Here is a 13,640-nt window from a genome sequence, read left to right on the forward strand (position 1 = left end):
GCAAAGATGAAATCTAGAAATGGGCTTATGAAAGCCCAGAAAGGGAGGGCATGATTGCTGGACATCAGGCAAGGTTCCTGGAGAAATGGGTGCTGGAGCTCAAAGGGTGAACAGGAGTTTGTTAAATAGATAAGGAAGGAGAATAATTCCAGATAGAGAGAATAATACCGTGCAGGCACCCAGAGGAATGAAGAGAGTATAGTGCACACAGGTCATCACAGGAACGTTCCTAGGAGATGCACTATAAGGGACAAGGGTCAAGTGCCTGAGATGAGATCAACAGCAGGAAGATCCCAGGGGACTTGAGTGCCATGGAAAGGAGAGCAAATATTCCAGGTAATTGGAATGCAGAGGGCTTTGAGCAGAAGAAAGCTATGATCCCATGTGCATTTCAGAGCTCACACTCTAGCAGAAGAGAATGGATCGGAGAGGTGCAGAAGTGATGCTGGAGAATTAATTAGGAGGTTTTTGCAATAGGGAAGGCAGGGAAACTGATGAGATCTAGAGTTCCAAGGCTGTGGGGATATAGAGAAAAGGAAATAGATGAGGAAAAAGAGGTGGAGCTGACAGATTGTGGTGATAGTCGGTGTGTTGGAGGATACAGAAGATGTGACTCCTAGGGCTTGGCTGGTGACTTCACAGAGGTTGACAAGGAAAGTAAGGGCCTAGTTGTGTTCTTGGGTTTGCCAATCAGGAGGACAAAGGAGAAGCTGTCATGGTAGAGGAGTAGAGAAGTAACCAGGTTGCAAATGACTGAGCAGAGAGGGAGGAGAGACAGTTTCTTCTTTGGAAAAACTTGACTGGAGAGTAACAAAGAGAGGTTGTGCAATGTACAGGTGTCACTTGGTAGTGTTGGGTTTGAAAATGGCAAAAACTTATATGGGTTTAAGTTAAGAAGCTGGAGTCAGGGGAGAGGATTGAAGCTCAAGTGAGAGAGGAGATCATTGGGAGAGGGCTGTCTCCAAAGGTGGGAGGGGTGGACGGGCACTTTCTTGGTTGGTACCTACCTCTTCCCTTCCACAAGAAGCTGCTTTATGCAGGACAGCATGAAGATGCAATAAAATAATGTCTTTCAAAAACATTTACCCCACATCAGCATAGAGTACACACTCAGGGAATATATTTATTATGAGGATGAGACACAGTGGCCTGTGGGTGAGATTAGACTGTCTGCAACAATGGTGTTGACTGCTGGGAGCCTGTGGTCTGAGTCTCACCTGCCTGAAGCAAACAGAGGTGTCCAAGACAGGTATTGACTTATATGGTTTGCTAACAAACTGCACAGTGTGGGGCAACACTGTCTTGGCCCAGTAACAGTCCTCTTAGGAAACTACAGACTGCTGTCTGAGCTATATACTGATTTGAAGAGAGATGTATATATATTAATCCTGGACAGATAGGTAGGGAATTCTTGAACACTCTTTGCAAGACTTTAGTAAAAATGCTCCATGAATTCTGCCCTGTCACAAATGTACATGAGTGCCATGCATTAGCTTAGGCCTAATGGGCTTTATACAGTACAGTACTGATTTTCTTTCATGTTTTAATAGAATCCGGTTTAATATTTGCTTTCTGCTCTCACTGCTTGCTGTTGACTGATTCAACACACAATCCTTCACTGGTGCCCCCCGACCTTGTTGTTATTCCCTCATTTTGTATGTTGGCATTTGATTCCTGTCTCCAGCATGAACCACTTTACACATGTCTTCGTTCAGCTGGCGATGGTCACGTGTGTGAATTCTGAATGCATTACTATCCAGAACGGCTGCTCCAGCAGATCCGCCATTCAGAAGGGGGGCTTTGGGCAGGATTCATTTCCAACTGCTAGACACTGAGGATATGCAAGGCTCAGGCTTAGGAATCAGATGATAATCAGTCCTGTTCTTGGAAACAAAGTTCTCTAACTTCATCTCAAAATGCCCAGCACTGTGACCCTTAACTCAGCAACATTTTACTCCCCTACAAGGTACCAGTTTTCCAGAGTTTTGTAACAAAGCATTTCCACTTTTGTGGGATTGTGAACAGTCATAAACTGAGCAGTTCAGAGGGAAGAAAACCCCCCTGTCTTGACTGCAGTGAGCCTGACTGGTTTGTAGGAGACAGAGTCTGTTCAGGGCTGGGCTATGGTTAAGAGTATGAGCTTTAGAATCAGGATGATCTGACCTTTCATACTGTCTTCAGTTCTTACACACGGTCGGTAGCCAGTCTCTGTAAGCTTTAATGTCCCTAAATACTTGAGATAATTATTGCATGTTCCTGGAAGGACTCCTTGGGTAGGGGAATAAATGAAATAGTGCAAGTAAATTAGCTCGGAGAGTGAACCGAGCACACTCCTACACTTCTCTTGTGTCATGGGGTCAAAATGGAATGTGCAAATCTCTCCCATGTCCAAGGCTGCTTCTTGTTTCATTCATCAAAGGTCATTCAATGTGAGGTGCTATTGTAGGCTGTCCTGAGTCACTGCATGGATCCTTTGTTGTGTTAGATTTTGTGCACGATATCCCTCTACCCTTGAGGGATAGATAAGAAAAGATAAGGAATTCACTGAGTGTTCAATATGCACGCATTTTATTAGCCTGAAACCTGGCTGGAGGGTGTGGCTTGGTTTTTAGAATAAAAGGACTTGAAATCACTTCCCCAGACCCCTCCCTTGTCACATATGATTGAAAGAAAGAAAGCCTCAGTGAGGTTGATTGACAGGGGCATTTGGGACAGGTTGTCATCTCTGTCCACCATTTTTTTTTTCCATAGAATGGATTGGAGCACGGAGGCTTGGGTTTGAGGAAGGGGAAGGCATAATGATGAGGGTGAGCAGGTACCAGAGGCAGTCCAGATTGGCACTGGACAAGGAAGCTTCTGCCCAGCCTTACTGGGCTCCTCTTTGTCTCCCTGCAGGCGTCCCATCAGGTCCCCAAAATGTCATCTCCATCGTCAATGAGACGTCCATTATTTTGGAGTGGCATCCTCCAAGGGAAACTGGTGGGCGGGATGATGTGACCTACAACATCATCTGCAAAAAGTGCCGGGCCGACCGCAGGAGCTGCTCCCGCTGTGACGACAACGTGGAGTTTGTACCCAGACAACTGGGCTTGACTGAGTGTCGTGTATCCATCAGCAGCCTATGGGCCCACACCCCCTACACTTTTGACATCCAGGCCATCAATGGAGTCTCCAGCAAGAGTCCCTTCCCCCCACAGCATGTCTCTGTCAACATCACTACAAATCAGGCAGGTAAGTCTGGAGTGTTCTGTGTTCCTTCTCTGTGTGGCTGGTTATTTGTCCATCTGTGTAGGGACACAGCTGCATTTATATCCACTCTGGCAGTCTGCTCTTGGACTACTTCCCAGGAGTGAAGGTGTTAGGTTAGAAGGCAGTTGTGGCTGTGGAAGAGGCTGTTGTAGTGTTTCAGCTTTGACAGTGAGCTGGAAACTAGGGAATTTTCTTATGCCCAACATGAAAATAAAGATACATATCCAAGTTAGAGCAGAACCCAGTGCTCTGCATCCAGCCAGAGCTCAACAAATGCTGTTGGAAAGATGAATGGAAGGATGGACAGATGGATGGGTGGATGGGCAGATGAATGGATGGATGAGTGGATGGGCAATTTATAGACAGATGTAAAGGTAGATGGGTAGTTAGACAGACAGACAGACAGATGAATGAATGGGAAAAGCATTGCAAGATTTTGAGAACAGGAGCACCAAGAATGCTTTAATGGAAAACTCAACGAAAGAAACTTCTCAGAAATCATACAATAAAAGCAACATTGCCTTCAAAGGTTATTTTTCAATTAAACCCCTGTTTTTCAAGAGTGCATCCTCCCTCCTTTATAGCTTGCTCAGACAGAGCTATAGTGTTGTAGAGACCTCAGATTGGTGGCAACAGATCACTCCTGATAGCCAGTATATCCCAGTGGCAATGCACACCTCAGAACACATTTTCTTTTCTTCTCTTTATTTCTGTACATCTTACTCTTCTGGTCTTTTCTCTTTGTTGCTTTTCACACCTCTTACAACAGTACATTTCTTTTTATATCCATTTAGCCAGTCCATTCATGTACTAACTCACTCATTTATTTACTCATTAATTATTAAGTGACAGTTATTTAGCATTTACTCTATACCATGCTGTGGATTCGATACTGTGAGAGATGTGGTGATACTTTGACACTATCATTCTTCCCGTGAAACTCACTAACTGAAGAATTTACAGGACATAGACAAAATATACAGAACTGCATGGTGGTGTATTCTAAGCATTGTACGCTGCAAACGTGCAGTAAATTCCAAAGGAGTAAGAGAGAAAAGAGCAGCCTTTCTCCTCTGTGATTGTACAAGGCTGCAGAGGAGATGTGAACATCATGTCGCTACAAGCAATGGGGGTCATGGGCAGTAGACCATGATCTTACTTAGAATTATAGATTTTTCTCAATCAACAAATTCTGTAAGGACAGTTTCTTAGTAGAATAGCAGTAACTAAGCATCTCTCTCTGCTCTTTCCTCCTCCATGTATCTCCCCCTTTTTGACCTCCTCTTTCCTTACTCAGTTCTTTTCTCCTTCTCGCTTCCCCATCCCCAGACTTGTTCTGCCTCTTTTAATACCAGGCATCTTTGATGGCAGATGATTCTTGGGTTTAAGCTGTCAGAACTGAGAAGAAAAAAAGGTGTTATAGGAGAGCATAGCTGTCCAGATGGCTGTGTTGTTGCTGTGTGTGTGTATGTGTGTTCATGTGGTGTGTTTGTATGTATGTGCGTGGTCACGTGTTTACATGCATGTGTGTATAGTGAGAAACTAAGACTGGAAGTGTAGACACTTCCAGCTGGTGACCAAAGCCCTGGTGCCATGGAGACAAAGGTTGTGACGGTCTGTCTTACTCAAAGAAAAGAGAATGGTAATTTCTGCATTGTGTTGGGCATGTAACATGGACAGCCTTTGTTAGCAGTATTTCCCTTGGAGAGTTTAAGGCAGAAAACTGGCTGAAATATTTTAGTGTCCCAGCTTCTGGGAATAACAATTCTGCCAGGCTGTCATGTTACACTGGGCTTGGCTGTCTTTTCTCTCTCTCTAAGCATGTGTGAATAAACCTGCCACTTATATCGGTTTGCTTTTACTTCTTCCCCTCCCTTCCCTTAGCTTGCTATTCCCGAACCTGCCCATCTGCTTGTCTTGCCATCTGCACTTTCCCAGGATGCAGTGGAGCTGAGGGACCAGTGCTCCTGTAAGAGGCCCTGCATTATCAACATTCAAAATATTTATTTTTATCCCCACTCATTTGCTCCTCCACAAACATATTCCTTACGTCCTTTGTTCTTCCTCTAACAGACCCTTTATTCCTAATCTTTCCTGATTTTATAGTCCAAGCCTCCATTATTGACTTCCAACCAGTGAGTCCAATTCTACAATTCTGGAATTTTGGCATCAGAAAGTTTGCAAGTAGTGAGAAAAGGATGCAACTACTTCTTGGTTGTCCATGATTGGGCATAAAGCAAATATCAAATTGACTAGTGGTTCCTAATATGCGGGCTATGGGGCTCTGAGAATGTGGTGGTATCACACTGGTTTGAACACATATAAGAATGGAAATAGTCTCCAACCAACAGATTGCATTTGTAAAGATGGAAGCCATCAACATAAACATCCGAGCGTTTACTTTGATAAGAACATTTTAGACACATGAAGAGATAGAAGAGAGACTAAATAGTAAGCATCATAAAAGCCTGATGTCTCTAATCTATTCAGAGATGAGGTGGGTATACCTGTGTACCACCAATAGGTCATGACCTATTGTATACCCCTGAACTCGTCCACTTTGGGTGAGATCAAGACAGCCTCCCTCCCCTGGCTTCATTTATGATCCATGTAGGTAGCTATGGCCACTATTGTCCTAGTGTTTGGGTCACAAGTAAGTTGATGACAGGTAAAGAATTTGACCAAGAGCAGTCCTGGAATCAATCATTAAGATAACCTGTGTTTATTGAGTGCCAATACTGTACCTGGAACTCCTTCGACTGTGAGATGGTTGGGCACTGTTGGGTGGGACCTCACTGAGGAATAGATGACTCATGATTACTATAGTTGACCTCTGATGTGTATGTGCCTTTTGAGTTCACAAAGAATTCTGGTGCATGTGGACTCATTTGATCTTCATAATTATTCAGTGATGGACATTATTTTTCCAATTTTTCAGATAAAGAAGCAGAGACTTATAGGGATTTGGAGAATCTACAATTAGAAGAGTGTCAACAGGTTAGAAATGAGTCAATAAGACGCTATTTCTGCCTTCCTATGTCCTGTCCTAAAAGTAGACAATCCCTGTTGGATCACTATTTCATAGTCCCTAACAATAGATTTTTCTAGACTGTGAGCGTTGTGATCTAAGAAGGGAATTTGGAGAGTCTGTAATCTTCTTCTGGATCACTGGGCACCCAGCCCATAGTTATTCACTCAGAGGCAAACTTGACTGCAGAATACCATGGACAATATTGAGTCTTGTGACTTAATATCTATCTTCCATCACAACCCCAGTCATGTATGTAGTCAGAATATTCAAAGACCTTGTATCACTTGGAGACTCTCAGGAGTGGATCCTCACCAGACTACAGGCAGTGATAGAAAACTGCCATTTCTGAGCACCTCCAATGTGCCCACCCCTGGGAAGTTCTCTGCAGAGATGTGGTCAGTCAGATGAAGAAATCAGTGTCAGGGTGGTTTTGGAATTTGTTCAGCACCTTACAGCCAGAAAATGCTGTTTCTGGGTTTTAAACTCAGGTTTGTGGCCATTTTATCCTCAGACTGATTAAAAAACACACACACACACACATTATGGTGGACCATGTAAGTTGTAAGCTCTTTCAAAGTTACTGCCATATAGCTGGGCCACTTTAGCTGTCAAAAATATGTCCATCATCTTTGGTCAGGGTCACTCATGAATTATGCAAGTTTGGATTTACGTGAGGTCTTCAGGGATGCATCCTTGCACTGAATACAGCTGCCATGAGTTTAAAATAGATGAGATCAGGTGAACTCTCTCATTCCAGTGGCCAAGCCATCCGTAGAGAGGTTGTTATCGCCACTAACTTCCACAGTCGTTCTCTGGCACCTGGCCCCAGATTCAGACTGATAGCTGGATCATCTGGCTGTCAGAGAGCATTAAGTGAATGACAAACTTTTCTTCTCTTTTCTGCCAAGTAGACTCACAGCATCAGAGTTGGAAAAGGAGACCTCAGAGGAGATCATGGGAGGAAAAGGTTAGACTTGGGATTATTGAAGCCAGAGAGAACAAACTCAAAGACTCATGAGGTCAGGCAGTAGGGCTTGGTTGATTGTGGAGTGAACTGAGAACACAGATTCAGCACTACTGTGCCCAGTCCTGCCTGATTTTATAAACTAAAAATCCAAATTTAAAATGTTGACAACTGATCAGAACATTTTAAAGCATTTGAGAGCCAAACAAATCCAATTCTGGACTTGGCCTGCTGGCTATAGCTTGCAACCTCTGATTTTGAGGGCTAATCTGATTCACCCAAGACTTAATGATGAGCTGCTGTGTTGTTCAGTCTTAGTCCACCCTGGGGCAGGTCTCTTCCTCATCTCTTGGGCACATGGGGGGATTCTTGGTGTTGGTTCCCCTCACTGCTCTCCACATGACTTATACAAATTCATTTAACTGCCAAGATACCTCATTTCTTGCCTGTAGCATAAAAACTATGATTCCTGTTCCCTAGTACTGTAGTGACAAGCAAATGAGACAGCGGCTGGAAAATCACTGTGTACACCATGCTATGGACTAGGAGATTAGCATCATTTCTGAGAACATGTCCTGGCCAGACAGCAATTTGCTGGATGTTTTCTCCCTGGGCTGCTTCCTACCAAGGCTTCTCAGTCTCTTTGTTTGGGATTGGTGTTATCTATATACGATACGTAACAGATATCCATTTGTCTGTTCTGTGCTGAGAGGAATAGGCACCATAAAGTGGGGGGGCAGGTCTACATCCCAGTGAGCTAATGATGAGGGTGGGACTCAGAACCCACGTATCTAGCACAGGGTTATTCTGTCACTTGGAATGTCTTTCTTCATTGTACGCGTGAAGAAGCAACACTTCCCCCCTTACGATTCCATCAGCACGATTTATAGCTGACATTTATATTATACACAATTCATGTATGGCCTGCTGTGCTGACTGCACGTGGAAGTGGAATTGTATTCATCATGCACACAACACAGACACAATCGATTACTTAATATTGTCTAAAAATTGCATTGCTTCTGTTAAGAGTCATAAGCCCCTATAGTTTGTCCATTTTTAAGGTGTTTTTGAAGTTCTTAAACAATTAAAGTCACTCTAACACACTACTTTTCCTACAAAAGAATTACCTAGACTATCAACTCCTCTGAATTCATCACCTAATTTGCATTATTCCTTGGTTAAATATAGTATTTGCATGCATAAAGAATAATCTTTGAATATGAAAAGGAATTTATGATATTGCAATATATTGAGCTCTTTGGAGGAAAGATATTATGTAAATCTCAAAATTAAATATTAAAACAATATTACACGCTGCCTGTAAAAATGTAGAGTGTTAAGATCCCATATGCTGGAACCAGTTCATTTTTAAAGGCTGGTCTCATTGGAAATTAGCGGGCAAAATTTGTTTCAAAGTAGAGAAAAGATTGAGTCAGAACTTTTAAAAGACTGAAATGACTTTCAAGAAAACTTTCATTGAAATGAATAAAGAAAGGTTAAAAAAACTTAAGCAAATAAAATTTTCACTGTTCTTAATTCAATTTCATAGCTCATTTCATTGCTGTTTTCTCATTGTTAATTTTAGAAAGGTTGTTATTATTGTATCCTAAGCCCTGGCATTGAGAAGGAACTTCCAGGTGGCCTCAGAAAGGCCCTGGCAATGTGCCAGCAGTGATGTGTTGTTGAAGGAGTAAAGAGGGTAGCACTGCTTACCACTATGGTTGTGGTTTTCACCCTCAGCAGCCATGGGGTTCTCCACTGCCTGGTGAGCTTTGTGGGAGAGGAGCTAGACTAGGCACAGAGAGACTTGAAAATTATTTAATTCCTTTAGTCTCCACTGATGCCTTCAATGCATCAGGATATAGCATTTGGCTGGAGTGTGGTGATCAGGACGTATTCTGGTGGTGTCTTAAGACCCCTCCCAGATTGGCCAGGTGACCAGGTATCTTCCTCCTCTGTGGCTTCTAGGAATACTTAGAGAATGATGATTCAGATGATGCCATAATCCCTGATCTGTTTGGAGGAACACAGACTCAACACTCAAGGCAGGTTGGTTGGTCTGTTTGAACACCTGAACTTTGGAAATGTATTCATTCACTCAATGCAATCTTTGTGATAGCTTACCAGATGCTGACTCAATGATACCTGATTCTCAATGGCTCACATTTAGTCACTTTCTCAACAAATATAATTGAAACCTTCTGTGTGCCATATACTGCTGCAGATACCAGGAACACAGCATCAAACAGAACAGAGAAAAATTCATGCATGTGTGGAACTGACATTATAAACCATGGCACACACTGAGACTGGTATGAGAATCTCAGAACAGTCACAAGGTGGATAGGGGACTGCTGTGAAGTGACTTGAGGGTCCAGGTCCCACATCTTGGCTCTTTGTACCGCTCCCTTTAGAGGTGCCAATTCTCATATTCCAGAAGTTAGTAAGTAACCACGTGTAGCTGCTAAAGAATATTTCCATTTGTGGTGGTTGTTGCTCTATAGTGACAGTGTGTTGGTTAGGATATCCTGTTGCTCACTAACTGGCTAATTTGAGTTTCATGTGGATATTTATCACCTGCTGGCCCTCACAGTGGTTGGGTATGGGAATTCTCCATTTCAGGTCCTAAGTAGTGGCTAATGGTGCTAATAACTTGAGAATGGCCCCACCTTACATCACTGCTGCTGGGATGGCTAGACTGCCTCTGGGGACCTATAGACCTACTTGTTTATTTTACTTCATCATGGGCCAGGTACAGCAAGTATGTGGCTTGTGAGGTGACCACAGACTTGCTGGCATGAGACTATGAGGATAATACTAGTTGAATTATGAAATAGTTGTCTTTTGCCTAGTGGTCCTAGCTAAGAGGGGTGGGGGAAGAAGGGGTCCTGATGTCTCTCCAGTCTATATCCCTGTGGCAAGTCAGATCCATGAACCAGCTATAGCTTCCAGAAGAGTATGTCCTGTACATATCTTACTGGCTATTGGATCCCCATGTCTAGCTAGCCATCTGAAACATAGAAAGTATTCAATAAATGTTTGTCAAATGAACTAATAAATTAATGCATAAATGAATGTCTCAGCCTTTCTGAAACTAACCTCAGACACCAGCAAATAGGGCAACTGTTGTTTCTCCTTCATCAGGATCTTTCTGTGTGGGTCTGGATTGAAGTAAGATCACCACACTCCCCCAAGTTTTGGTAAGACCTGGGGCTTCCTCAGTGTGCTGTCCCCCTAAAATATGGCCCCGCCAAAGCTACTCTACTGTGACCTGCCCCCTCCTACTGGCAGGGACCCAGCTGCTGGAGCAAGCACAGCAGGGGGTAGCTGGGTTGGCATTCCAGGGCTGTTGTCTGTCCACCTGCACACTAGCTCCATGCCTATCATTTTCACAGCACTATCCATGTTAAACAGGCAGGAGCACCAGGGGTTTTTGAATGCAGCAATTAACAAAACAGTAATCAAGCTAAGTGTTTAATTTCAGAAAATTAACATTTTCTCTGAGCGGATGTGAAAGACGGGGAAAAGGCACATCAAATGTGCTGGGTAAATAAAGGCAATGCTGGACCACAACTATTTTCCAGTGCAAGGGAGACTCTGCCAATACCCTAGGCCCTGGGATCAGTCTCCTTCTGGAGTTGAACTGCAGGAGGACAGCTATAGAGTCAACCCCCAGGTTTTAAAGCATGTTCTTTCTCTCTTTATTTCTTTTTCCTTTCTTCCTTCCTTCCTTTCTTTCTTTCCCTTCTTATTTTTTCTTTAGGGACATAGAGAAGAGGAAATGCTTTCTTCATTTAGAAGAGATCAGGAGAACCACAGTCTAGTCATGCTCCCAGTGAGCATATCTGCATCATGGAAATATCTCGATATACTTTTGTCCTTGTCCAAACTGTACTAATAAGAGTGAACCGATCAGCTCTAGGATGCACATTCACTTTTTCTGTGTGTAGTGGGTAGTATCTCTCCTGATAGATCCTCCCAGGAAAAGAGCTACATTGTACTCCTTGGGGTAATCCCTGTACTCAGCACTTTGTTCTCTGCTACAGTGTCTTGGCTGGTCTCGGGTGTCCACAGTTGGGAACTGCCTCATAAACCAAAGGTGCTGTAGTGTTCAAGAGGGGTTTGGTTATAGGGAGAGAAACTCATGACGAGGTGGCTGTGTGGAGACAGAGGGACAGAAGAGTGCCCCTGGTGTCTCTTTCCTCATCTGATGGCCTGGATGGGAGTGAGTGCCCTGAATAGAGGATGGGGGGAGGACAAGGAAAGTGGTTCTGCATGAGGGATGCTGGGAGGTTTGAGGGACAGGTAGGTAGCCTTGAGGCTCTGTGATGAGGTGCCACAATTAACTAGGGGAGCAGAGCTCTCATGGGTCTCTTTGAGCCTGACACTGCCTGAGGAAGCACCAGAAACTTTATTCACAGGACCACAGGTCCTCTGGGAGGGATCTTGCAATCTGGCTTAATAAGCAGCTTTCCTTGAGGAGTCTTGCAGGCAGCTGACATCAAGAACAAAGAAAGCAAAGTAGGAGAACGTGAGAATGGTTCCCAAGTACCCAGGAGACATCCCAGAGACTCCCATAAGCCTTCAGGGACAGTAACTAGAGAACATGGGTATGGTTCTGCATGTAGCAGTTTGTGCAGGTTTTCAGTACCCACTCCGGATATTCAGATTTTGATTTTTTTCTGGGAAGGGGGGATAAGGTTGGTTGTTGAGAGTGAAGGGGGAGGGATTGGGTTTGAAGGTTTGAAGGTTTGAGGAGGGTGGAAAAAGTTTGATGGTTCATTACAGAGAATGAGGATATCCAGAGAAAGTCAGAGTTTCCAGGAATGTTTAGAGCTCATTTGAGGCTGATGATCACATGTTTACAAAACTACCCATTTGCCCTCTTGGGTGGCTTTCTCGGTAGTGGGTGGCTTTCTGGAGATCAGACCCTATAAGAAATGGATCATTGACCTAATCTCTAGTTGAGTTTTGACAGTTGGATGGTGTGAAAAGATAATGACAATTCATGCTTGAGGGTATGAAGAGTATTGTAAATTATGTTATTGGAAAAATAAAACCCAAACTGGATAATGAAGGATATGAATAAGGTTGATGTTGCATTAGGTGGAAGTGGAGGCCAACAGGACCTGGTGAGGCCAACAAGAGTTGTGGTGCACTCATCTGAGGCGGCAGAGAAAGCAAAATACTCAAATTTTTGGTTTTGAAAATGTAGTAACTCCAGGCAAAGCAAAGTCCAAGTGCATCATGAGAATGGACAGAGCAGACAGGAGAGTTGTGGAGGTGAGGGGCTAGAGAGAGCATCATCAACGTAGACATTGAAATCACCCTCAGAGGGCAACATGGAAAGGAACTCAGGAACCGAAGCCCAAGTCTTCAATGAATGGGGGAGTGGCGGCGGGAAGACCTGAGCATAGTGATTCAGCCAAGTGCCACTTCTGCAGAGGGTGCAGGATATGATCAGTAGTGAAGTGAAAGAGGTGATGGGAGTAGGGAAGATACACCCCACTTCCTGACCCCTGGGTTGTACCTGGCATAAAAAAATCACAGACGGCCACCTGTTGAGAGAGCTGCTCAGCAGAGGTGACCCAATGGAACAGCTGCTTTTCCTTGACACAGGGGTAGAGAGAACGCTCTGGGAGGAGGTGGTGTGAATTGGTGACTATGCTGATTTGTAAGTAGCCGCTTCAGAGGACCCAGAATGGGAGTGTGCTTAGTGGTGGGAAGGGGAAGCAAGGGTCAAGGGAAAAGAGGTTGGAACTTGGAACAGAGGTATGTAAGATGGAAGCCACCTGCATTACAGCCAGACAAGCTGCTCTGACAGGATGGTCACGTGACGGTAGGTGCAGTGATACCAGTCAGGGTACCCCAGCTGCAGTGGGGGCTCTTCTGAATGTGTGTGGGTGAGAACCAGGAGATAATCAGGGATACAACCCGAGTGGGTATCTTTTGTTCGCTTCCTGGGCTACCCCAGAGCTGGTTGTTTCCAGTACCTGCTTCTCATGATCAGATATGTAATAGAGATCAATACTGCCCAAACTCGTGTCCCACACCAGGAAAGGCTGACAGACTTTCAGGAGCAGGCTGAGCTGGACATCTCAGCTGACATCTGAGTCCTGATGGTCTCGACCTCAGCTCCTGTTATAGGCCCCAGGATGCCTGCCTAGGAGGGAACCCTCCTGACAAGTACCTGGCCATACTTCCACAGTCTCCCAGAGATACATAGTTCATATTTACTGTCATTTGCACAGTAAATTCCCACTTCCTGAGGCGCCTTCTGGTTCCCCTAGAAGGGAAGAAGAGCTATAGGAAAATGCCAGGCTGGCAGGGACACACAAGGGGGAATATATGACCGGACCACTGATCACCCTACTTCCTCTTCCTTGCAAAGGG

The 13,640-nt window shown here is 44.2% G+C and overlaps 1 protein-coding gene across 2 annotated transcripts in view; it reads left to right on the forward strand.

Annotated features, from left to right (window-relative positions):
• Ephb1 (EPH receptor B1) overlaps positions 1–13,640 on the forward strand; it is a 440,603-nt gene that overhangs the window by 319,909 nt on the left and 107,054 nt on the right. For both annotated transcript variants that reach the window (XM_074060049.1, XM_074060048.1), the window contains exon 5: positions 2,896–3,231. In XM_074060049.1, the coding sequence (XP_073916150.1) occupies positions 2,896–3,231 (336 nt within the window). The remainder of the gene's footprint in view (positions 1–2,895; positions 3,232–13,640) is intronic.

This window comes from Castor canadensis, chromosome 17 (assembly GCF_047511655.1).
Source record: "Castor canadensis chromosome 17, mCasCan1.hap1v2, whole genome shotgun sequence".
NCBI classification, from domain to species: Eukaryota; Metazoa; Chordata; class Mammalia; order Rodentia; family Castoridae; genus Castor; species Castor canadensis.